Genomic DNA, 25,743 nt, shown 5'->3' on the forward strand with positions numbered 1-25,743 from the left:
TATGACGTTTGTCAGTCAGTATTGTGTACATTGTGCCCCTGGTGGGTTCTGAAATCTATCCAGAACGAGTTGGACCTAGTGTATCCAACATGCATGGAAGTGGCCACCAGGATGCGGAGGCGGAACCGGCCCGCTTCTTATTTTATCCCACCGGTGGGATGTTTGACGTCATATATTAGGGCCAGCTGTGGAGAAGGAGAAGGGAAAAAAAGACTGATAGAGAGAGAGAGAGAGAGAGAGAGAGGGAGAGAGGGGGAAGAGAGAGGGGTGTGTTTCTGTTAATGATGAAGGCATCATTCAGACTGAGCCTCTACAGCTCATTCTGGTCGAGACTACTGGCCCGGAATGAAGACGTCCGTGGGGCTTTTTTTGAGGGAGTTTCGGGACTTTCACTGGCTTATTGAGGATCACGAGAAGAGGTAAGGCTGGTAAACTATTAACCCTCGTCCTTAGGGAAGCTTTTGGCAGTTGTGTGGGTCACATTAAAGTTGTTATAAAAGTTATCCTGTAAAGACTCTGGTGGCCATATTTGTTATCTTTTGCTATAAATATTATATTGAATCAAAAGTCAACACATAAATCAACACCCCCACTGAACGAAATGAAATGGACGATTCCCTTGAGGGCGCGCGAGACTTAGACTTGAGTTGACTTCCGTTTTTTTCTACAGGTAAGCTATCAAGAACCGGAAATGAAGCCAGTAGCCAGTATGTAAACATACTGTAACACATGTTTGTAATTTGTTCGTAATGGTCGCTGTACCGGCTCACAGCTCTTTAGCTCCGTCAAATCAATCACTGCGTGCTGTGCTTAAATTGAATTGTTGCCACGGATAATGCGCAAGGTGGTATCCAGAGACATAATTAGGGCGATAACCAAGTTGATTAATGGCCGTCCCCTTGCCCTCCAGAATTCCGGGTTCTCCTCCAAACTCCTCTCAGCTCGCCGGCTTCAGTGAAACAACATCCATGGTTACAGTGGAGGTAAAAATACTCCGCTGCTGCTCTTACATCAGTGCGCGGCGTGATATTTTTGGGAACTGGTCCCATTCGCGTCGGTGTGGTTACAGGATGTCCGCCGTTGCCAGCTCAGGATTGTCGAGTAGCTACAACAAACCTAAACGAGCTCAGCGCAGGAGAGGAGGTAGAGAAGAAGGAGACGCGGAGACACAGCAAAGGAGCGCAGCAGTGAAGGAGAAGAAGAAGAAGAAGAAGCATCACCACCACCGGGCTAAAGTTGGTTCCAGAATGACGCCTTGACATTGTCCTTTAACGGTGAAAGACATGGAGGGGACCGAGGTGTCCAGCCCCGGGGACGGTGCGTGCACAGCGGGGACGGCTGCCTGGCTGACCGGGGACCTGGCTGGGTTTGGATAGTCGACGTCTTCCAACAAAAGTTTTTGTTATGTTGATGGTGCAAATACAGAATACGTGACTACAAGTGTCCTTTAAAGAAGACAGCGACATTCTGGGCGATTTCTAATTGATTCCGTGGAGCAAATTGAGTTTTATTGCGTCTCTGCAATTTTTGTTGTTGCCGGAAATGCAGCCTGTGTGTCCAAATCAAATCATACATGCAGAGATTATTAGATAGAAATGTGGAATGCGTTTATGAATGGATCGGGGCTGCACGGCGCGGGCGGTGCTGGTGGAGGCTATGTCCCCTCTCAGGGATGGGAGTTCGTGCCTTGCTCTAGGGTGGAGAGGACAGACAGAGGCAGGGGGTGCAAATCTCGCAACCCGCTGAGGAGGATCTCCTCCCCGCCCACCATCTTCAGTCAGATGTGTGAGCCCCTGTTCAGTGCTGCACCAGGAGGAGGAGAAGGACTAGTGGGGACACCGGTGGAGGTCTTCAGGGACCAAATGTGGCCCGGTTCTGAACCCCAGCAGCAGCAGCAAACACAACACATACGACTGAAGAAGAAGTTTGAAGACTTGAAGAAGCGGCACGTACAGGATAAAGAAGAATGGATGCGAGAGAAGGGCTTATTGTTGAGAGAAGTGGCTGACATACAAGTAACTAGACTTCATATTCTGCATATTAGAGAGATGTCATTGTTGGTTCTATGCTTGTTTTAGAAAAATCTGCTCATCTTGTGACTTTGTCTATGGTACTGAAGATCACAGTGACCTTATTGTGTTTTATGGTTCCATCTCTAATGTCCCAGAGGGTTTCAAGTTCAAACTCTGATCATTTGAGCTTGTAAGCATCCGTTTAATATGAGGTATTGATTTCCTCCTTATCCGCTTAGTGAATTTGTTTACATAGTTGGGACTGTGTTAACTTCTATTTGGGGAAAGTAGGCGAGGTGCGTGGGGGCGTATTTGGGTTGACGAGGTGGCTGTGGACTGTGTTCCCACGCAGGGAGGAGAGAACAGGAGGATTCTGCTGGACCTGAAGTCGGTTTTGGAGGAAGTGCAGGCAGAGGTGAAGAGAGAGGAGGAGAAGAGGAGCGAGCTCCATCTGCAGTACACCAGAGACAGATGTGCCTGGGATCTGGAGAAGGCCGAGCTCAAATGCAGGATCGTACAGGTAGGGAGAAACTGTAGTGATGATGCAGGTGTGTGTGTGTGTGTGTGTGTGTGTGTGTGTATGGAAGGGGTTGTCGGTTTTAGGGCTAGGCTCAAAAGTATCCACAAAACACTTGTTTCTGCATGTCTGTCTGTAAATCTGACCTCACGTCTGGTGCAAATTGGACTCGCCGCATTTGCCACCCACATGGCGAGGTGCTAAGTCGCCCTGGCAGCCATCCAACCCAAGCCTGAGCTTAGACAAAGGCTTTGCACCGAGGAGACAGGCGCAGCGATCCCTCAACCAGACATGTATACGCAACACGGCTTTCAGCGACTCGCTCTAAGGAGACCGAGTATCAACAGCAACTGATGAAGCAGAAAATGCTTTTATGGTGTTCAATTTGCATAACGGTGCTGCGCTGTGTGTGTGTGTGTGTGTGTGTGTGTGTGTGTGTGTGTGTGTGTGTGTGTGTGTGTGTGTGTGTGTGTGTGTGTGTGTGTGTGTGTGTGTGTCTTTTGTTCAGCTGGTCTGTCTGCATGTCTGTTGTCCCACTCATCTGTGATATTCTGTCATCGGGCCCCATGTGATTGTAGCACACACTTACATCAACTTCACACACACCACCCTTTGTTTCTCCTCCCAAGGCGGCAGAAAAATTAAAACGACTCCCCGACAAAATTAGGAACTTCAGACATTCCATAACACGGTGCTGAAAATTAGCAATGTGATGCCACAGAGAAGTGAGCCCAGGGTGCTGATGACTCCATGACACGGACACGCAACATGTGTTGTACATGTGTACATGCTTTTACCAGACCAATGAATGAAGTGTCATCATGTGTCCTGTCCCGTCTTTGTGTCCTCTGTACACAGCGGATGACAGTGGGCCTGACAGAGATGTTTACTGTTCTGCTTTGTGTTTCCAAAGCCCAGTTGGAAACACTCCTGCTCCTGTCTGCCTAGGCAGACAGGAGCAGGGTAGCAGGGTAGAGGCAGACTTAATATGCTGCAGGAGTTTATGACACACACACTCTCACACACACGCACATTCAGGCTATGATGCTTGTGTGCATGATGTGTCATCCACATCACAGGGATCTTAGTTTCCAACAATTCCTCAAAGATATGTCACAGAGGAGACTCAGGGAAGTGGAGAAGATGTGTGTGTGTGTGTGTGTGTGTGTGTGCGTGTGTGCATAAGAGAGAGAGAGAGGGGTAGTCTTTATTTGGAGAGGAAAGATTTTGTTGTGTGTCTTCATGGTCAGGGTGTTGTTTGTGTAAACAGTGTACACAGGACGTCACTTATTTTGTATTCATGTACTCTAAACTTATTGACACACACACACACACACACACACACAAAAATACTGGTACAGATGTGTGCACACACTCATAGAGTTTTCTATATTGATTGCACAAACAGACCAAGGGGAATGTTGGCGTGGAGCGGAGCTTTGCTGGGCGGGGTTTGCTCCATTGTAAAAGTTGTTTTCTCCTGCTGCCACATCCTGCCACAGTTTATACTTTTGGGCGCACGCTCACCAAGTGCTAATCTAAGGCCGCTCCTACGGTCTCAACTGCATCAAGCCAAGGTTTTCCCTCAATCATTCACAGCTCATGAATCAAATGATCCATGTCCAGACCCCGAAAGATGTGTGTGTGCACTCAACCAAACCCCTATTCTTAAGAGAGCAGTTAAGAGTACATTTGTAAACCCGCAAACTCCTTAATCTAATTCTGGCCTTCTTGTAGTCATCAAGGAGAAGGAATGTGTTGAAATCCTCTTTCTGCAACCGTCAATCTTTCACTCCAACTCCTACATTTCAACAGAACACGACAAAAAACTGACGCCACTTAATGTAACTTTAAGGAGAGAACTCAAGACTTTCATCATCGTCATTCACTCCACTTTCACTTCGTTGGCAGAGAGAGTTTTAACTGTGTTGTTGTTGACACTTCTTTGTGAAAGCAGCAGTGACGCCTGCTGTCACCTGACGACTCACACAGGTCAAGAGGCCCTTTACTAAAAGCTTCCTTACACTTTTCCATGGTTGAATTCTCTCGCTGCTGCTGCTGTTGCTGCCTCAGAGGAGAGACTCTGACACACACACACACACACACACACAGGGCTAAACTCTGCAGGGGCCCAACGGGAGGATTTACTTTTTGCAGCCAAGTGGATTACACTCAATATGAAGGTGGTGCATTGACAACCCCTCCTGTGTGCAGGGGGGCGTCCTAGCTCCTGGAGGGCATTCAGTGGTCAACCCTCTAATGGGAGTGTGTGTGTGTGTGTGTGTGTGTGTGTGTGTGTGTGTGTGTGTGTGTGTGTGTGTGTGTGTGTGTGTGTGTGTGTGTGTGTGTGTGTGTGTGTGTGTGTGTGTGTGTGTGTGTGTGTGTGTGTGTGTGTGTGTGTGTGTGTGTGTGTGTGTAAGCTAAAACTAAACAGCATTTTATTAGCGTGTGTTGGTTCACACACACCGTCCTTGGGGGCAAAACCGTCCACCAAATACCAAGCAAGCATCGGAGGTCTCAGGCTGAGGTCTTTGGCCGGATATTTCCATACATACTTCTCTGCATGCCACTGATTTATGAATAGCGCTGGCAGCTAGAGACGTCTCACTCGGCCCGAGCAGCCAACTCCCCCCCTCCTCCCTTTCTCTCCGCTTCACCTCCTCCTCCCTCCCCGCCTCCCCTCGGAATGTGACATTGTACGAGTCTTGGCCGTGCGTCTGCTATTTATAGTGGGACACCATGGTGACACAGTTACCTTTATATACCATGTGCCCTACGCTGACAGAGAGGGTGGCCAAGGGTGGCAGGGGGATGGGTCTTTAAGCGTGTGTGTGTGTCTTTTCCCTTAGTTGGCTGCATCGACGCTGACCTGGGTGATCTCACAGCGCCTCAATTGTAGAGCGGCAGTGATCTCTATAAAGACACTCCGCCGCGTCTTTCATGTCGACTCCAGCCGCGTTGTTTGTGCATTTTTCGCCTTTTGTTTATAGTGGGATATTGAAATAGACCGTGGACGGCACCCATCGTCGTCCATCTGTAATTGTGGACAACTTTGGGGAGAAGTGCCGCAGACAGACAGAGGGTTCACTTGTTTTTCTTCTACTCCATAATTTCTCGCCCCCGGGGCCGCAGGCAGAAATAGCAGCGTGAGCGAGGATTGTAAGAAGGATTGTCTGTGTCTGCATACTGAAATAACACTCAGGCGTGCACGTATGCATTCTCTCCCCCGCTTTCAAACGTGCACAACACACACATACAGGCTGCATGCATATGGGCACATGTTGAGGCGTTGTCTTGGACTCGTTCCGGCCCAAGACAACATATTTTCCCCCTTTTTTAACTGCTTCAAAATGCACATATTTACCACAAAATCCACCCATAACTTTAAAAACTTCAAGCCAGGAACCTCTCTGACTTGACAGTATTAATTCCCCTCTATTACCTCACAGTATCGGCCATTTCAGGTGCCGCCATCCTTCTATATTTGATGTTATCCGGCTGTCACTTCCTCTCCTTTGCTCTCACACTCATGACAGTGGATCATGTGTTACATCGTGGTTGTACCAGTTCTGATAAAAATCCCCTCTAACTTAAAATAGGATCAGAGTTTCCTGCGTTCTCTAAAGAATCCTTATCAAGTGATATCAATGATCGTTCTGAAGTAGGACAGACTCCCTTTGTCTTTGTTGCTGGGTTCAGTGATCACGTATGAACAGACTCTCACACACTCTTACCACACAGTCAAATGCCCAGGGTGTTGTGTTTGAAATCACCATTTCTATATCGTTCAAAGAAATGTGCGAGAGAATCCGGAGTTTGGCCTTAATTATGCCTCCGGATTCTCTTTGCATGAATCACCGGTCCTCCCGAGGATCCTTTTACTGCGGCCACATGCATCCTCTGCAGACACGGGGCTCAACATGCCATATCCTGTAACGGATCCTGTGCGAGCCAAGTGGCACAGAGGACGGAGTCGACCTCTGCACCCGTCAATCCTGTGTGTGATTCTTCTTTCGGGATATTTTCATCTCTCAAAACATCCAGATTTTCTTCCCCCTTTCCCTCGCTACAGCTCATCCCTGCAGTCCATCACCCCCCCCCCCCCCCCCACTCCTCCACCTTCTCTTCCTGCCACTCCTTCATTCCCTTAATTCCACATCCCTACAACTTATATTTTATTCGCCTCGACTCGCCCCTCACGTCATCCTTTAACTCCTCTCTCTCTCCCAACCTTCCCCCTCCTCTTCTATCCCCCCCGCTGCTTCCTCCCCTTCCAGTTGGAGGTTAGAGAGAGCGGAGAGGTCCAGCCAGCGGCGTGTCCGAGCTCCGCATCGTCACGGGGCGCTGCGGAGCGACGCGGCGAGACGTCGACGCTGCGCCGGGAGAGGGAAGAGCAGCGGAGGCTCCTGGCAGACACGCACTCAACCGCCATGGACCTGCGCTGCCGTCTGGAGCACAACGAGAGGGACTGGACCAGGGAGAAAGCCGAGTTGTTGGAGAGGTTCGAGACGGAGAGGAGAGAGTGGGAGAATCAGCTGAAAGATATGCAGAGGAAGATAGAAGTGGTGAGTTTATTCTTATATTTGTTTAGGTTTAGCTGAAGGTGAATTAAACGCATGAAACATCTCTACAGTCTCTCTTTACACACAGATGAGTTTGTTCGTCATCCTCAGGACCTTTGCACTGAGTTGTGTATAATGTGTGGTTTCCTACACAATCAGCTCCCTGCTCCGTCTGCCACAATCCTTCCCTCCTACACATCCTGCTCACCATCAACACTGTCAAAACAATATCCCCCGACCGGTGCAGCTGCGAAAGAAAGACGAGGACGGGAGGAGGGAGAGAGGGACTCTGCTGTTTGTCTCTGAGCAGTCAAACAGCGTCTCACTCTCATGCAGAGACGCTCGCTCCGACGTGAAGTCATTTTTTTTAAGGTAGACGGACAGGATAGAGGTAGATGAGGCGTCTCCATCTGGACTGTTAAAGAGGCGGACGCAAGGGATGAGAAGTGGGGTACTGAGGAGGGGAGGAGGAGGAGGATGATGGGGTCGATTCCAACCGGTGCATTAAAATGTGATATGCTCAGGAAAAACAGATTAGCGTTTTAATGAGGGGAGCCACTCAAAGCAGTTGGACGGAGTGCTAAGGCACTGGAACAATTTGCTTTGAAAAGAACATGTGGCTCTCATTTGCCCCCCCCCCCCTCCTAAACCCCCCCACCCCTCAACCCAAGACCAGAAAATGAGAGCACGAAGCAGCGGATGAATAAAGCAGGCGAGGCGGCAGTGGACCTTAGACGTTGCGTGGTGGGAAGGCGGCCCAGTGAGCATGAAATACTTACTAATTTGGGATTCCATGGTAGGTGGCCAGGGGGTTATTCAATTTGTTTTAACAGATTCCTCAGGCTCCTTTTTAGAAGAGAGAAATGGTCTGCGGTCAAAATACGTTCTTACGTTTCAACTCCACGCTTTGTCTTTCCTGGCTTTACTTCATCCAGAACCATTCCACCGTTCAGATCCACGAACGCCCTTCACACGACAAAACTTCACTTTTTTGTTTACCAGATATTTTCATTCGCGACCCAGATCTCTTTTCATCTCTGTAACCATCCAGTAAGAGCAGAGTAATTGCTCAAAGTGCTGTCATTATGGACGCGTACGGCGCTCGGGCCCTTTTTATCGCATTAGTGCGGCATGAGGCTGAGCTTGTTTACAAATTCCGCGCGAAAGAAATGGATCGCGTCGTCGGATAAAGACAGAGCGGCGGCTTCGTTAGCGATTAGAACAGAAAGCCGCCAAGTACGACCTCGAGCCAAAACAGCGACTTCTGTAAAATCACAGAGAAAGCTTGTATGTGCCAAAGTCAAAGTGACACAGAGGAGGAGCACGACTACAGAGGACATGCATGGTGTGTGTGTGTGTGCACATGGAGAGGCTTTCTGGAGGAATAGGGAAGGAAAAAAATGAACAAAAGTGCATAAAAGTGAAAGATCATGCCTTTATTTGTAACTACATCATGTTTGTTCCAAGTAGCACCTGTTATACACATGTACGTCATAGGCAAGGCAGGAAACCGGACTTCTGATGTAAATGAATGAATTTAAACTCAAAATATTTGTTTGATGAGATTTGTTGTGATTTACAGATTAGTTGATCTCTTTTTACCATATTTGCTAGTTGTTGCTGATGAACTGATGGCCTCCATTCTCTCTCTCTTCCACCAGATGTATAGTGAGGTGAGGGCCAAGCGAGGGGGGACCAGACAGGACGGAGGGAGGCACGGCGAGGAGGAAGAGGAGGATGACGACGACATGCTCAGACTCAGCATCAATTCAACCAGCAGCGACTCCAGTCTGCTGAGTGACCGCTCGCGCTCGGAGCCGCTCAGCAGCAGCAGCCAGTCGGATCCCAACAGGCACCGACCGCCGGCTGGTTTCTATCGCAACAGAGAGCAGATCAGCGACGGTGAACGTAGCGGCGGAGATCAACCTAACGCCGGCGGCCGCTACACCCGGGACGACCGTATCCTGCCTGAGCTGGCGGACGCGCTGAGGTCCAGAGGTCTTTGGCAGAGCGACGGCAAGGAGGCCGAGGACACGGCAGAGCAGCCGAAAGGTTTTCAAGGAGCTTCAGGATGCGGAGAGTCGCAGAGGAATGACGACGGCGAACAAAATGTCCGCGTCAGTCCTGTTTGGACAGAGCCCGGTTACTGCAGCGACAAGAAGAAGAACAACACGGCCCTGAATGCTGTGAGTATTTCCCTGGATTATCTCCTCTTTATTGAAGGAGCTGAGCCAAACCCTCGTTTCCTTTGAATAAACTTTACTTACATCTGTATGTTCCTCACCACCAATTCATTGTCTGAAGTTTGTTTGTTTAAACTTGAGTAATGCACAGTAAACATCTCTCTCTGTCTCTCTGTCTCTCTCTGTCTCTGTCTCTGTCTCTGTCTCTCTGTCTCTCTGTCTCTCTCTCTCTCTCTCTCTCTCTCTCAGGCTCTGAAGGAGATAGCCCGTGTGAGCGAGGAGCTTTGTAGTTACCAGGATCAGATCAGAAAGAAGGCCGGTGATAAGAGGTTAACACATCCCCGCTGTTATGTTTACATCCTGGCACTAACACACAGCCGTGATGATCAGTGTACTGTTCCCTGAAACAACATGATTGTTTACTGTTAATGCCTGCAGCAATCGATCTGAGTCCCTGTGCCTGGCGGAGGAAAGAGAGATCAGACTGGAGGTGGAGGAAGGCCCCTGCGACCTCAACGAGATCTACGACGACTTCAGGGCCTTGGAGACGGAAAACTGGGTTACGCCGCCGCCAGACGATGCCTGGCAAGCGAACAGACGAGCCGGAGAATCCTGCAGAAGCAGCAGCGCCGATTCAGACGGCTACAGAGACCGAAAGACCAACTGTGGATTATTTCCGCCCGTCCCTCCTCGCACCTCTTCCTGGAATCTGAGCGCCCCGACCAACCTGGACACGGAGCTGCACATCCCGGATTCCCCTTACGTAACGGGGAGAAGGTGCCACAGCCCGTGCGTTCTAGCGGACAGGAAGTGCGGCAGCCCGTCCATCGTCAGGAAGTTTGAGGCCATGCTGCAAGAAAACGAGGGCAAAGTGTTAATAGACGGTTTGGCGGTGTCGTGTTCTATTCCTGCCAGCTCCAAGTGTAACACCGGCTGCTGCCACAACCGCTGGTCCTGTGATGTCAGCAAGTTCGTCAGCAGCAAGACGTCTGCACACGGTGCGGTCCAGAAAAGCTTCTCTGAGGTCAACATACTGACTGCTGGGAAAGATCTGTGCTCAGATTACCACACAAGAAGCAGCGAGGGGCATCACGGGCCTCTGGTGGTTGAAGACCTGAGGGTAGATTTGCTGTTGCCTGTGCTGGACGTCCCACCCGTCAGCCCAAACCTCCAGGGCTCCAAAAGAAACATCATGCTGGAGCTCAAAACAGCCGAGTTCAACCGGACTTTGTTTCAGGCCGAGATGGGTCGCGGAGTAGAAGAACCGCAGAGTTTTGTGCTGACGGACGCCTCCTCTGTGGGTCTCCAGCCAGATGAGGCGTCGCCCTGGGATAATGGGTTTCACCTTCGCCCACAGTGTGCTGAGGTCACCGGCGAGCGGCCTGCAGTCACATCAACGAGTCTGAACCCCGGGGTCCAACCAGGAAGAAGCAGAAGCGGTCATGAAGGTCAGGTGAAGCAAGAAGTCCTCACCTCTGACCGTTCACCTGAGAGGTCAGAGGTGAGGACGAGTGAAGGAACTGCAGCGACCTCTGAACGTCTGAGAGACCGTTCTGATGTCAAGCACAGGGTTCGTCCTTCTGAGTGTGTCTTTCCTGCCAGCACCCACCCAGCTCAGACCACAGAGGGTCCCGGCTCCAAGAGTGAGACTCCCCACGGAGGGACGCCTCACTCAGCCAGGGTGGGCGGCTCCCCTCAGCACCCCACCGGCGAGAAGAGGGCGAGAAAGACGACCCAGCGAGGTCACCAAGCACAGCCGGGTCAGGTCTCCCACTCGGACTCGTCCAGACCGGGGCCTCGGATGATGAGCGACCACCCGTGGAAGCCCCTCACTCTGGCCGCGTACCCGCGACTCGAAGGCTCCAGGTCAAACTACGGGGCGGTGGAACGGATTCTGAAGAACTACGAGAGCGCGGCTCGGGCCAAACAGAGCCAGAGTTCAAACCCCGACATCAGTCCCGGGCAGAAGGACAACATCACAGATCAGAACATGCTGGACATGCTGGACCCCCTGCCTTCACACACACACAGCACACACTCAGTGCTGCGGCTCCCGGTGCAGGTGGGTAGAGTCCGATCCCACACACACACACTGCTCTTTACTGTATTCCTCCCTGTTGACTCAAACACACAATCACGTCAAAATATATTTGCGAGGGCAATTACACCGACGGACCTGCAGGACCTCGCACATTTCGTTCTGTTCCACTCTGAAGCGAGCTGAGAGAGATTGCCCTTGGCTGAGGACGGCTCCAGTGGGAATGTTGTTTATTTCTGGTATGTGCTAAGAGACAGAAGCAGGCCAGAACCTCCATTAGAATCTGGGCATCTGGGCCATTTCTTTGCTAATAGGCTCGTGGCAAAGGAGAAGCGGTGGTACGGAGTATAAAGTTAACTTGGCAGGAGGTCTACGGCCGTCCCCACCCACCGCCCGCCCGCCCGCCGCCCTTCTTCCCACACAAACCTTTCAGCCTTCGCGTCTCCCATTTGGCCTCCTGTCGCAGGGGAAGTGTTTTTCCTGGCCTGTGTGCGGCGATTACAGCGGTATCTCCAAGCAGCCAGCTGACTAAACGCCGCTGGCAAACACGGCAGAATGTGAGAAAGCTGCAGTGATAAAGCAGCTTTATAAGTCACGCTAACGTTAAAGGAGCCACGGCGCCGATTATCAGGCTGATTTTTGATACAACCTCATGAAGGGAACGCCACTTAGAAGCCAGTGTTTAGTCAGGAGTGAGTACGATGTCGGTCTAACCTCAGCTGAACGCGGAGGATGCCGGCGTGCAACATGTGTGCTGCATTTCCCTTCAGATGCTTCACATGTGAGCAGGAGGAATGAGACGACCTGGCTTTGTTTCCTCCTGTTGTTTCTGCAGGCCAGTGCTGGATTGATACTGTGTGTGTGTTCCTGTTTGAAATATGCTTGTTCTCCCTTATAGGCTCGAGAAGACTACAGATGGAACACGTGACCCAATGTAAAGTATCTTTGTGTGTGTGGAACAGATTGTTGATAGAATATGTGTGATAATCCTAAATGTTAATTCACTTGTCTCGCCACAGGCCAACAGCCGGTCTCCCGTCTCCTCCGTCTCCTCCGTCTCCTCCGTCTCCTCCGTCCAGAAGAGCTTCTCCAGACGCGCCCGTCCGGCCAACAGACGCCTCCCCTCCCGGTGGGCCAGCCGCTCCCCCTCCTCTTCCTCCTCCACCTCCCCGTCTCCCTCCTCCACGCCCCTCGTGCCGCCTTCCTTCCCTTTCCAGAAACACACGTCCTCCTTCACCTACTCGCACTCCTTTCACATGGAGACCGTCATCATTTGATTCCCTGCGTTTCAACGGAAGCCTTCGACAAACCATCATTCTTGGTTCCTTCCCCTCTCTCTCTCTCTCTCTCTCTCTCTCTCTCTCTGTCTCTCTCTCTCCCCTTGTACATACCAAACCCAGACTGCCTCTCTCTCCTCCCTACTGACTCAGTGACTAAGTGCTTTAGCCGTGGGTTAACTTAAACACTAACTCACTTTTAGAATGTACAAGGCATCCACCGGAGCCTCCATGTCCAAGGCGAGAGCCCCCCCCTGAAGCAGATTGGATTATTTGGCAGCGTGCTGTGATTAACCTGCCAGGTCTCCATGCAAAGAAGCCTCAGAGGGCCGTGAACACATCACTGTCCGAGACAAATTACATCAAGTTCACGCCAATCATCAGATTGATAGCCTATGCTCAGGTCTGGATCCTAGCCTCGACAATGTAGCCTTCCAAATCCACCAACAACGGACCCGTCACTACTTCCCTCTGGTCTATATATTGTATTTATACCTTAAAACAGCAACGTGAAACCCACTGTGGTGTGTTTATGATGTACTGTAGGTAGTATTTTGTCTGCAACATCACGCTTTGTGTACGTCGCACAAAACCTGATGCCCGCACACACAATAGTGTAGCATCACGCTGGATCTGGTGGTTTTCTAAGCGTGGTGTTGGATGCGCTGGATTAGCAGAGCTCCCGCCTCCTTGAAGAGTAAACGCCGGGTCCGTACCTTGCCTGTGACTAAAACACTTTGATTTACATTCATGATTGTCTTCATATTTGTTCTGATTATACTAACACACAAAAAAACAAACTGTACAAGGATACTGTGATATCAACGGTTACATTCAATTGTGAGGTCATTTTTTTATAACTTTGTACCAAAGGCTGGTTTCTTTATATGCAGTTCCTAGATTTGAAAATTCAAAGCATTATTTTAGGGCTTTTTTGATTTTGCGGCACATCCAAATTGCTGGTTTTCACACTGGAATGTTCCTGTTTCATCCCAGAGGTCCTGTTTCTGTGCATTATTTAATTCATGATGCTTAAAAAAAACGGCCAAACCTTTTTTTCTACTTCTACTAGTTGGTGACGGTCACATATCAGGACGTTCCTCAGCCGAGTCGCTCGGTCTTTAAGGTCAAAGTGGTGAATCATATCATGATTAAAGTGATACCAATGCTGTTCTTTTTGTGTAATAAATATAAAGACTTGCCCTTTCTCACCTCCTTTCACACACTGAACATTGATGTGTGTGTGTGTTCAGGCTATAGATATGATGTAGACCATGGTTCCAGACTGGTCACAAGCATTAGTTTTGGTTTCTCCCACGACCAGAACATCACCTGAACTTCACTTGGTCTAAAGATTTTGGGACTTCTTGATCCGAGTCTTGATTCACCTCACGAGCAGGCAATATTTTGAGTAATTGAATCAATGTTCAGTCATTTATGAAGGTGAATCATGAGCCGTCTCAGAGTGTGAGTCCTGCAGTAGGTGTTAATAACGTCTCCACTCCTCCGGCCGGCTCGCCAAGACCAAGCAGCAGAACCAAACGACTGTCTGGCTCCTTCAATCTTGTCGACGTCTTTGGTGACACTGTGACCTGAGTGATGACTGCAGGGGCTACATGACAGCAGCAGAGGGACACTCCATCATCGTGTGTGTGTGAGAGAGAGAGAGAGAGAGAGAGAGAGAGAGAGAGAGAGGCTGTGTGCGCCTTAAATTTCCACTTTACAATCACAAGTCTGAAGTTGCACGACCGCACACACAAATGCACGTTTACCCACGTACACAAACACATCAAGGAGTGAAGAAGACCCTCCCCCCGCCCCCCCGACACACACACACACAGGCATTTGGACCCCTGACATGGAAAAGGATACACACCCCAACTCCTCACCCTGAAACCTGGCACCCCCTACGCTGACTGGAATAACAGGTGCGACAATGTTGTGGTGCCAGAAATCCTACCCTGGCTCTGATATAAATATGAATATTGTCATGGTTTCCTGGTGCACATCCTAACAGCATCTTGGCTCTCTCGCCCCGTTTTCCTGTGTCAAGGTTCGGTCGGAGTGCAGGTTTCCCAGTGCTGGCTGCGGCTCAAGTCGGGGGGGACTCCAGATGCTGAATCCATTTATATAAGCAGCACATTGTTTTCACTGCTGTATCAGAGGGAGGAATTTAGGGAACAATATGGAGTTAAAGATCAAACTGCAGGATCATCCGTGTAGAGACACAGACTATACATGATCCTTACATTTGTTGGTCTAGCCTTGTTTGTTGTCACTTTAAACACTGTATACTCTCAGTGACAGTGCTCTCATTAACCTTATTACCACAGCATGACCCCACATGCTTTAGCCGGTCATCACTCATTAGTCACGTCATTGTGTTTCCCTGTGTAATAACAATGTTGCCAGTTGAGATGAATCACTTGTTTGCTTCATTAAGAATGATTTGTGAGGTCTGGCAGTCTCTCATAAACTGTTCTGGGTAAATATTACTTTTAGTTTATGTTTTCACCGCTGAGTAATAGTTTCACATAGACAGGACATATTGCTGTTTGGAGGACGTTTATTGATCCAGTGTTCTGAGAATGGGGTGCGGCCTCTCCTCCTCTCCTGGCAACACTGACCTCCCACTGCTCCTCGAAGGAAACCCTGAGGTCCCTAAGGGCCCCTGGCACCTGCCAACCTGCCATTCTCCCCAACCCCCCCCACCCCCCCTGAAATAGACCCATGCCCTGCCGGCACTTATATACTGTGTGTGTGTGTGTGTGTGAGAGTTTACTTGTCTGGTTTAGAGCCATGCTGACTGTGGCACATTCCCTGGCTTCCTGTGGAGAACTGGACAGCTGCATATTGATTAGTGCATTGATGCTTCTCTCTCTCTCTCTCTCTCTCTCTCTCTCTCTCTCTCTCTCTCTCTCTCTCTCTCTCTCTCTCTCTCTCTCTCTCTCTCCCTCTCTCTCCACCCTTGTCCCATTAGCTAGGTTGTAATTTCAGACAGGCCTCCATTATCAGCTGGAGTCTGTGGCAGCATCACCGACATCCGGACGGCTCATAAAAAAAAAAGCATCACCGACTTCACTCTAAATGAGTGAGTGGGCTGAGCGGAGAGGATGAATGAATGCGCTCCAAACATGCATACTGGCTTCCTGTCCATCCCGGAGCTCATACATAAATACCGATGGATAGGACGTCCATTTTTACACCACGCTGTCCTCCAGGTGCTGCTCTGCATAGACTGATATTTAGAGACAGGTTGGAGGTTAGCTGAGCTGGCTGGATGCACCGTGCAGAGGGACAGAGTCAGCGTGTCTGGAATGTCGGCCGGGGAAGAGTCTCACCGACCTTTGTGAATTCCTTCCCCACTTTTAAATAGACTGGAGAGATGTGGGTTTTAAAACTGCAGCAGGGTCTTGAATGCAGTGAACTGTGTCCTCCCTGAAGAATTTTGATGTTTGCAGCATAGTTTGGTTCTACGACGCCACTATAAAGTATTACATTGAATCTGGTATTATTGTGCTACTTTAGGTTATACAGTCATTACGTATCTTAAAGTATGAAATCAATGATTCTCCTGAAGGTCATTGTAGGACAACCTGCCCTCCCTAAAGTAGGTTTGACCCCCTCGAGTGTAAAGTATTTAGCACAAATGACAATCAAGCAAGGCCTTGGAAACATCTTGCCATTTGGGAGCCTTGTTTCTGGTTTACAGAGTGACAAAAACTAAATGAATTGTTTCTTAAAGTGGCAGGGTTGGAAGAATTGTTTTCCTGTCTGCTAATGGATTTATAGTGTTTGTAGTGCAGCTTTCTAGGGAGCAAATGAAAGTCACATTTCAGTGAAAAGTCAAGCTAAAAAAGGATTGTAGATTCTGCAGCATTGACATGGATTCATTCAATTTAAATACGACTTATGCAGTGATAAATGAATGCATTATTTCAGACTGTGCATGTTGTTGTATGAGGTTAAATCTCTTATCAGCTGTTATCGTTTTTTTGCCAAAGAAGCTTCCTCTTTAAACTCCTGGCTGTTATCAGCTGTTCATGCACCCTGACTCTGTAGAATTAGTTTTAGGCCTTTGATCCTGTCTGGGACTGGTATGCTCCTGAATGGAATCCAGGAGAAACTGGAGGGTATTTAAGGTTCCTCAGTTTGTTTACACAGAGAAGTTGAAGACAGTGAACAGTGTTGGAGGATGTGTGGATGGAAGTGAAGGATTTATACCCGCAAAAGCTGTAACTCAGCTCCCCCCGCCTCCCCCGGACAGGAAGCTTCTCTGCCTCCCTCTGCTTCTGGCACCACTTCCACTTCCATTTCATGCTCTTTATATCACCCTCTCACTCTCATTCCCTGCTCTGTTTATGCCTGTTTGTCTCCATGTCTAAACACTCTTTTCCAGTCCTCCTTGCCTGAAAAGACTTCCATCTATCAACATTTATCTTCCATCTGACCTCTCATTGTCTCCTTTACACAGAAATGCAATTGTACAAAGTGTTGGAGTTTTACTGAACTCAAACAAATTACTTGCCTCAAAGGTATTAAATGAGTTGAATAACACACCCACAGGACTGTAGCAGTTTAGGTCTCTGTGTTGTACTATGATCCCAGTGCATTCACACTTTTTACTGCCTCTCAGAAAGGCGTTAGGCCCTCTTGGTAACATATTACATTACACATTCATAGTAGGGATAAACTGGGAATATGTATCGGAAGAAGGTTTTTCCGTATCTATGTTGCAAAGTGAAGTCCAGTTGTTGAATAGGCTCCCCGTCAGATCCCTCATGTGTTTGGTGACTGACACTGACGCAGTTTAGGCTTTGTGGCTTGGCCAGAAAGAATCAACTGTCAAGGTGTCTATTTTTATGTGTCAGGCAGAACACAACCCACTGTGTTGCTGTTTTTAACTTCACACAGATGTAGAGTACTAACCTAGAGCGCAGGGGCTCTCAGCCTGGAAGTATAAGCACCACTGCATTTACCATTTCTTTCAGGCAGATGTGTTTCATGATCTGGGAAGCTCTCAGCCTTAATCAAGTGAGCACATCTGATTAAGTTAGTCCAGTGTGTGGAGAGCAGGGAGAGAAGTGGAAAATATGCAGTACAGTGCAGTGAGCTACTTTGCTCAGGAAAGAGGGAGAATATTTATTTATTTTAAGTCCTGAGAAATAGAATAGTGAAAGTAGAGGGCAGAGCTTTGCCCATGTCAACACTGTATTTGATTTTAAAGATGTTTTATTCAGGCGCTGCGGTGACGTTACTGAATTAGGACATGTGTATTAAGCAAAGTCCTGACTCTGCTGTGCTGTGTTTACATGCTGTGGTGACAGACAGAGGCTGCTCTCTGTCAGAGCTGGCTGCTCATCTGCACAAAGATGACATGAGGTTGACCTCTAGGCTTTAGGGTAGATATATATAACCCAATATTATGACTGCATAACTGCTGTGACCAGGATGAATTGGTGTGAGTTTGGAGCAAATTTAAATTTTGGTCAAATTTTCAAAAGAAATGTGACAGCCCATATCTTGGCCTTAGAAAAAGATAAAAAGCTAGAAAACCTTGAAGGAATTGGAAATCACAGTGCATTTTCTTCAGGAAATATTTATATATACATATATATTGTTTGTAATAACACATACTTGGGGTTTGTCTCTTTGGAGGAAGGAGTATAAATTCACCCCCAAAATGTACTGCTGTGTGACAATAGTATGGCGCCTCCCTGTGGGGAAGATGGAGAAATACATGTTTGTACTGGCGCGAGAAGTTCCTAATCGGGTTGGTGTTTCTAGGGGGATAGATTTGAGAGTAACACCAGGAGAGTCTGTTAGCAAGGTGAGTGTTTGCGTTTGTGTTGATAAATGTTTTGTAAAGCTCTGTAATTTAACAATAAAAAATATTTGCGAAACCGAGGTGATTTATCTGTACACTGAGACTTTGAATGAGAGAGAAAGATTTAGTAGCGACCAGAGCTTTGTTATCGATCGAAGCACAAATTGCATTAAAGTAGCAGTAATAACAACAAATGAGGCTAATACAGACATGATGTCATTGCCTGGAGAATATTGGGCAGCATTAACAGTTGAAACTAAATAAATAAAGCTACAGAATGACGCTACCGGCTATGTTGTGTGTATTGGTATTGTGTTGAATATTTTCCCATATTCCTCGGTCTGTGTGTTGCAGCAGGATGGTTCTCTGTGCTGTGAGGCAGCGGCTCCTGAGGAGCAGCAGCAGCTGTGCATCCTGGATCAGGTAAAGAACCTTATAGACAAGTCAAAGAACATTGAGTATATCATGTTTTGTACATATTTGCTCACACTTTTAACTTTGTTCAGTTCAGAAAACGTTTGATTTGACCGCTTTGATGCTTAATGGAGAAGTTATGGTTTTGCCCATTGCACAATAATTGAACTAACTGCCTTCTTCTTTCCTCCAAGGTGGATGCAGACACAGAGCAGCAGCTTTGTTTCCTCCAGCATCCATGGCTTCAATGAAGAGGAGATCAGAGACAAGCTACAGGGTTTTCATGGAGGCTCCATCGATCTGCTCACACAGGAGTCTGGAATAGCTGTACTGACCATCAACAACCCTTCCCATATGAACGCCTTCACCGGTAAGAAGACGCTGAAACAGAGGAGTGATGAGTGCATTCTGATATAACAGTTACAAAAATGACAAAAAGCACAAAAGCTGCCTACCAGTGTGTTAGCAAATTTCTTACTTTAGAGATTCTGCCTCCCTCTCAGGCAGCATGATGGTGGATCTGGAGGAGAGGGTGAGCCAGCTGGAGAAGTGGAGCGGCGGCAAAGGCCTGATCGTCCAGGGAGCTGCCGGAACCTTCTGCTCCGGATCAGACCTCAATGCTGTCAGAGCGATATCTAACCCCCAGGTAGAAACCAGAGAACAGCCTCACAGTAGCTCTGATGCTGTGCCTACGTGTATCACTGCACATTATACTCCTGCTTCATGCTAAATAACATTTCCTTTACATTGTAGGATGGGATGAAGATGTGTATGTTCATGCAGAATACTCTTACAAGACTACTCAGGTAAGAGAGGGGAGTATTTTTATTTACATTTAATATGAACTGTGCATGTTTGCATCAGAATGTGACGCAGCCTAAGCAGCAGCAGTTGGAGTTGATCTTTATGTTATGTGTCAAGTTGTTTACTGACTGAGTTGCTCTCTCAGTGCAGGTTGCCTCTGATCTCTGTGGCTCTGGTAGAGGGGAGAGCGCTTGGGGGAGGAGCAGAACTCACCACTGCCTGCGATTTCAGGTGAGGAGATACTTTGCTCCACCTCATCCATTGACACGATTGCGAACGTCCCGACATGTGACTCTCACCTGTCACTCATAGACTGTTGGCGTCTGGCGGTGTGATCCAGTTTGTCCACAAACACATGGGCCTGGTCCCGGGCTGGGGAGGGGCCGCGCGACTCGTCCGCATTGTCGGGAGCCAGAATGCGCTGAGACTCATCGGCGGAGCTCTGAAAGTGGACGCTGAGGTCGGGGTCCAGACTGGATTGGTAGACAAAGTGCTGGAGGCCCCACAGGGTGAGGAAGGTGCAGGCGCTCTCTTACAGCAGACAGAAGACTGGCTCAGTCACTACACTAAAGGCCCCGCAGAGGTGATTCAGGCGGTGAAGAAGGTGGTGTCGTCAGGGCGAGAGCTTCCTCTGTCGGAGGCTCTGAGGACTGAGAAGGATGTGTTTGGGACAGTGTGGGGAGGACCTGCTAACCTCCGAGCCCTGGCCAGCAAGACCAAACATAAATGAGCTCCTTACCCCAGTGTTTGATTCCTCCAAAAGTCAAATCTCGGTACAATTAAACTGTTGAATGGAGACATTCTTTGGAAGCCCGGTCCTGGACCAGATTATGTGGAGGTTTTGACACATTGGAGGGACGCTGAACTGACTCAGGTCTTTGGGGAACTTAAGACATTTGCAAATACTCTCCTATGATGAGCTAAATGCTGTCTAACCACAAGGATTAAATTCCAGAATGGAGTGATGCCGATTCAGAGCTTCTTCTGAATCTCTTAATTTCAGAAATGACAGTGACAGGACTTTGAGATTGTAAGGTTTCTCATTGTTTTCATATTATATATATATATTACCATGTCTTGTTTTGCCTTTGTGGTGTTTCACAGCAGAGGAAGTATCTGCAGGAGAAGATGGGAGGACTTTGTTGTAATCAAGATACAGAACACTTTGCATCATGAATAGAAAAACAGTTCCTTTGTATTTCTGAAACCTGAAACCAGAAAAGATCCTCTCCACAAAAACAGCCTTAGTAGTGCAGTGTTCTTGAATTCCTTATCATTTAATTGTTTTGAAAGCTGCCGTCACTACCTTTGAAAATGTATCCCTGTAATAACTCCTCCAATAAAAACTCTACTGCACGATGTCGTGTTTGATCAGTGTGCGTCACAGTTCTACTGAAGCAGGAACTCAAAGGACTCTCTTCTCTCTGCCTCCATCAGACAGACCACACGCCTCTGGGTTCCCTCAGAATCTGATTATGGTAATAATGAGATCATGACCAGCTGAGACTGACTGAAGCAGACAGATAGCAGCAGAACACACACACACACACACACACACATACTGATGAGGACTCCAAAGTATGAGGCCTCTGCATCTGTCTGCAGGACTGAGGATGATGATGCTGCACTGTTTCCTCTTTACCTCAGTTCAGAGGAGCCTTAGTTCAGTTGATCATAATGGATTCAGCTCAGATTCACTCATAGGTTTCTTTGTAAATTAGAGATTCCTTTAATGGAAGCTTGCAAACAGGCATTAAAGCATTGAGGAGACTGAGACGGTGCCCTGGAGGACGCCTGCTCTTTGTCTCCTGTTCCCCCTCCAGAGGTCATGTGTTTCCTGGCCAGGTACCCAGCTGGGGCGCTAATGGCTGCTGTGCTCTGAATACCAAACAAGCCCTGAAAGGTTAAGAGGATACATTATGTCCTCGCTCCAGGACAAACTGATCTCTGGTACAAAGGCCATTTGTTCTCCGTATGATTTGCTTTAATTCAATGGGAACATAACTCACTACACTGCTGTCTACAAGGTTGTGTGATATTGTGCTCACTGATGCAGCCCTGCTCATTTAACACAAAGATCTGAGACGCACAAAGAGACAGAAAGCACACAAACAGCTCTTAGGATGATGAAATGAGACATTTTTATTCTTAAATTACAAACCATGGAAACGATGCCAAGCTAAACCTGTTACAGAATTTTTTATTCAGAATTAAAATCCTAAAACTGAGGCTGAGTGAAATGACGACGCAAGCTGGTATGAAATATAAAAATAATTTCTGCCCCGGGTTGGCGAACGCGGCGCCGCGTCCTGGCTGCCTCCTCTGACGTCACGCCTAGGATTTGGATTTACAAGCGTAAGAGATCAGAAACAAAAACAACTAAAACACTTCATCAAACTCAAACCCCCCCAAAAACATCAACCCTCAGCGTCCTCCCGCACAGTAGTGTTTACAAAACTCTCTCTTCAAACACGCACAAATCACAAAACTTTGAAACACACCCCCATGTAAAATACCTTTGTCTGGGACACAAATCCAACACTGAAGACGCCTCAACACGGATACTCTTCACATTAAACTACTAATCATTTATTCATGAAGGAGAAAGCTCAAATACCGTCGATATGCAACTCCATTATGCTCCTTCGCTTATCAATCAAACTCGATTTGAGACTTTATAAGCTGCAGGTCAAGGGGAATTAAATCAGCGGCCACGTGTGAGCGTGTGTCTTCAATTACTGTCCTGAACTTGACACACTCACACAGCTCAACATGTCGAACAATCCTGAATCAACAAACTAGAGAACTACCAGGACACGGGGATTAGATACTTTCATGATCAGGTTAACATACGGGAGGATTCTTTTCAAAGCCATCACATGTATGTCCAGAAAGTCCAAATACTACACTCAGTTTAAATCTGAAGCACGTCTTAAGAGTGGAAACAAGGGGCGAGTTAGCAGGGAATACATCGTTAAAGAGACAAGCAGTCAAGTAAGAGGAGCCCTGATCTGTGTGCCATGTTAGCTGAGAGAGTTCAACTGTAGAAGATTAGAGTGCAGCCGTTCATCGTTATGATAATGACCTTGTTTGTCACTACATGACACCCATCTGGGCCCGGGACTCCCACAAGCTGTCGGGGTACAAGGGATCATTAATGTAAACACAAAAACTATAGACTGAATAGGAAAGTAATGGTTGCAGGTGACACCTCTCCCATGAAGTGCTTGGTGGAGCCTTCTATGATGCTCAGAACAACATGCTCCTTCCATCTGACGCCTCCTGTGCTGGGGCGCTACACACACACTTTCTGGACTCCTGCGTTAACTGGACCAGGCCGGGAAGGAAACCGCCGGGCTGGATGACCACGGCCGACAATTCACCCAGATATATTCATATGTAGCAATATTCCATAGTTAGAAACAGAATAGGAGACTTGTATGGATGTTATTTGTTAGCGAGCGCGTCACGGCTCATTTCTCCAGTACCAAGGAATCCACCCACATGTGATCAGAGAGTGAACAGCAAACAGAGAGGAATAAATTAATGGGAGGGATCGCAGCCATGTGGTGATGACAGCGTTGATGATGACAACTTCATTTCACACTTCAGTCACTGTACACTGGCCATCAGGCATTCTGGACCTCCCACTGCTACTGGAAGAGGAAGAGGGAGAGGCTGAGGACTCTGCCCCCGGAGGGGCTCTGTCCTCTGGGTTCAGTCTTTGCCTCCTCGGCCTCTCCTCCCAGGGCTCCACGCGCGCCGCATCCCCCCCCTCCTGCTCTTCTTCTTCATCATCGTCGTCATCTTCCTCATCGTCGCTCCAGTCTCCAGAGCCGGACTCGTCCACGGAGGTGTGAGGGTCAGAGGACCTGGAGGGTGAGGCCTCCTCCTCGTCTTCCTCCTCTCCTTCCCCTGCCTCAGACCTCTCGTGGGCGGGTGTGGGCCCGGGGCTGAGCTGCAGCTGAGCGAGAGCATCCTGCAGGGAGGGCACGCTGTCGGGCTGACCGGGCTGACCGGGCTGACCCAGCGAGACGGGAGGTCGAGCAGAGGGTGGAGGAGCTGTAACAACGGAGGGGACGCCTGCAACCTGCTGCTGTGCACCAGACACTGAGGTATCTGCTCCGTCGGCTGAATTTTCCCGCCCCGCTGCCCCGGTAACACCCTCAGCGTCCAAACGCAGTCCTGCCACTCCCTTCTTAGGAATATCCAAAATGTCCCTCTTCATCTTGCGTCTGCGGCCGTGCTCGTTGCGTCGGTACTGCACCATGTTCTCCAGGTCGGCCACGTACAAAAACCCAGCAATCAGCATCTCGGCCGTCTTCTTGCCCTTGGAGAAAGCGTCCTCCAGCTCGCGGCTGGTCCGCTCGTCGTACTGCCACCAGCCATTGCGACCCTCATAATACCAGGCGTGATCGCCCGACGCCCCACCGCGACCCCCGGCCGACGCTTTGAGTTCCTCCGGAGAGAGGAGCGTGGGCCTCTCCAGGAAGTCGTCCGGCACTTCCTGTCTGCAGAGGGCGCAGCGTTTGCTCTGCCAGGACGCTCCCTTCACACAAAGGAAGCAGAAGACGTGGTGGCACGGCAGCTGCACCGGGTGGACGCAGCTCTGCAGGCAGATGGCACACTCTGGTACAGGCAGCGCCGGGGACGAGGTGCTGGAGCCGGAACACGATGAGTCAGCACTGTTCCCACTTCCACCGCCACCGTTGCTGCCTTTCTTACTGGACGGAAGTGAGCTGACAGAGTGGTCGACCTCCCCGCAACTAGCCATCCTGGGTGAAGTACTGAAGAGAGGGAAAGGGTTAATGTGTGTCCATGTATGCTTATTCTTAGGAAACAATCAAATTGCGAACAATCAAAAGCAAACAACTGGCAAAGCTGATCTAGATTTGGACATATTTAACTGTTGGAACTTCGGTTAGTTTGGATGACTTCAGTGTTGCGTCTTTGCCAGCCCGATGATGTCACCATTGTTTATTTATGTAGCTTTAGAGCCTGACACTGCTGGAAGCGAACACAGTTGTTTGAGCGCATTTAACTTTGTAATTTTGTCTCCTCTAGTTAAACATATAAACACTGTTTGCCAGGCTTACCCAAGAAGTGACACGTCCATGCTGCAGAGGGAGAGTGAGATGAAGAGCCACCATGTCTACTTATGTAATTAGATCATTAGTTTGTGTTGAGGTGCTGATTAAGACTCTATGACAGTCAAACTATGACTTATTCAAAAAGTGATAATGAGATAAGATGAGTTTAATCCATCATCTGATACTTACTGGACGTGTTGTTAATGCTGGTGTATCATTAGGAGTGATGACGTCAGAGTGCCACTGCCAAACGGAGAGGAGCCGTCAGTGAAGGTGTCCTCCCTGGAAACACGGTAAACTGTGATGATACACGATTTATAATGCATCTTATCTTTCAAATAGCAAGTTTCACGCCATCACATAAAAGATGTAAAGATATGTATCGTACAGAATTACTTAAAGTTCATTCTACTCGACGTACAAGTGAAGTGTGCAGAACAATGGAGTGCTCTGTAAACTGCCAAGTTCAAACAGGGAGCTCAGCTGTGATACTTGTTCGTACCGACTCAGCTGACCCTTGACTAATTACAGTAATGGACGCGGCTAACACAAATAACGCCGTTACTCTCTGTCCCTGAAATAACAAGTTCAGATACACTGGCAGCTACAACGTAAGTATGGTGTCTGCCGTACACATACAAACGCGTTAAGGATTGGACTAAGTTTGTGGACAAAGCGACCGAAACAATAAGACCTGTTGTAACTAAAGCGGACTAGGCGGAACAGCGCTCTGGTTCCAGCAAATAGACGGAGTCCATCCGACGGCGCTAGTCTAGCATTAGCATTATTCTAACAGGACGACACGAGAGGTAACGACAATTTTTTTGTCCCGACGGAGACAACACGAGTGCCGCATACGTACCGCACCGTCAGGGTTTGTTGCGTCGGTCTGTAGTAAAAAATTGCAATACGTGTACTAGAAAAAGCAAATGCCTTTTTATCGACTCACAATGTTAACTGGCTTTGTTTTCCTCTGGAAAAAGCTGAGACGAAGGCGTCGACGTAACATAACGTGACGA

At 48.5% G+C, this 25,743-nt stretch overlaps 3 protein-coding genes across 8 annotated transcripts; 2 read left to right on the forward strand and 1 right to left on the reverse strand.

Annotated features, from left to right (window-relative positions):
• Window positions 1-425: 425 nt before the first annotated feature.
• mtcl3a (MTCL family member 3a) lies at window positions 426-13,790 on the forward strand. Of its 2 annotated transcripts, XM_076150531.1 has the most exons (8): window positions 426-2,015; window positions 2,365-2,532; window positions 6,807-7,094; window positions 8,753-9,277; window positions 9,524-9,603; window positions 9,713-11,336; window positions 12,211-12,246; window positions 12,332-12,442. In XM_076150531.1, the coding sequence occupies exons 1-7, from the start codon at window positions 1,596-1,598 to the stop codon at window positions 12,238-12,240; spliced, it is 3,135 nt and encodes a 1,044-aa protein (XP_076006646.1). In that variant the 5' UTR covers window positions 426-1,595; the 3' UTR covers window positions 12,241-12,246; window positions 12,332-12,442. The 2 variants fall into 2 exon arrangements, with proteins under 2 accessions (XP_076006646.1, XP_076006645.1); XM_076150530.1 differs by lacking the exon at window positions 12,211-12,246 and having other exon boundaries at window positions 12,332-13,790.
• Window positions 13,791-18,374: 4,584 nt separating this feature from the next.
• On the forward strand, window positions 18,375-20,859 carry echdc1 (enoyl CoA hydratase domain containing 1). Of its 2 annotated transcripts, none has more exons than XM_076150406.1 (7): window positions 18,375-18,419; window positions 18,771-18,839; window positions 19,025-19,200; window positions 19,334-19,476; window positions 19,584-19,636; window positions 19,785-19,865; window positions 19,947-20,859. In XM_076150406.1, exons 2-7 carry the CDS (start codon window positions 18,775-18,777, stop codon window positions 20,362-20,364), a joined length of 936 nt encoding a protein of 311 aa, XP_076006521.1. In that variant the 5' UTR covers window positions 18,375-18,419; window positions 18,771-18,774; the 3' UTR covers window positions 20,365-20,859. The 2 variants fall into 2 exon arrangements, with proteins under 2 accessions (XP_076006521.1, XP_076006522.1); XM_076150407.1 differs by having other exon boundaries at window positions 18,381-18,419; window positions 18,774-18,839.
• Window positions 20,860-21,760: 901 nt separating this feature from the next.
• LOC143000986 (E3 ubiquitin-protein ligase rnf146-like) lies at window positions 21,761-25,737 on the reverse strand. Of its 4 annotated transcripts, none has more exons than XM_076150514.1 (3): window positions 25,674-25,737; window positions 24,914-25,006; window positions 21,761-24,421 (listed from the first exon to the last, which is right to left on the reverse strand). In XM_076150514.1, exon 3 carries the CDS (start codon window positions 24,406-24,408, stop codon window positions 23,236-23,238), a length of 1,173 nt encoding a protein of 390 aa, XP_076006629.1. In that variant the 5' UTR covers window positions 24,409-24,421; window positions 24,914-25,006; window positions 25,674-25,737; the 3' UTR covers window positions 21,761-23,235. The 4 variants fall into 4 exon arrangements, with proteins under 4 accessions (XP_076006629.1, XP_076006631.1, XP_076006628.1 ...); XM_076150516.1 differs by having other exon boundaries at window positions 25,592-25,729; XM_076150513.1 differs by having other exon boundaries at window positions 25,587-25,729.
• Window positions 25,738-25,743: the final 6 nt, after the last annotated feature.

The sequence above is a fragment of the Genypterus blacodes genome, unplaced genomic scaffold (assembly GCF_046128005.1).
Source record: "Genypterus blacodes isolate CSIRO-AG114 ecotype Tasmania unplaced genomic scaffold, CSIRO-AGI_Gbla_v1 ptg000052l_1, whole genome shotgun sequence".
NCBI lineage: Eukaryota > Metazoa > Chordata > Actinopteri > Ophidiiformes > Ophidiidae > Genypterus > Genypterus blacodes.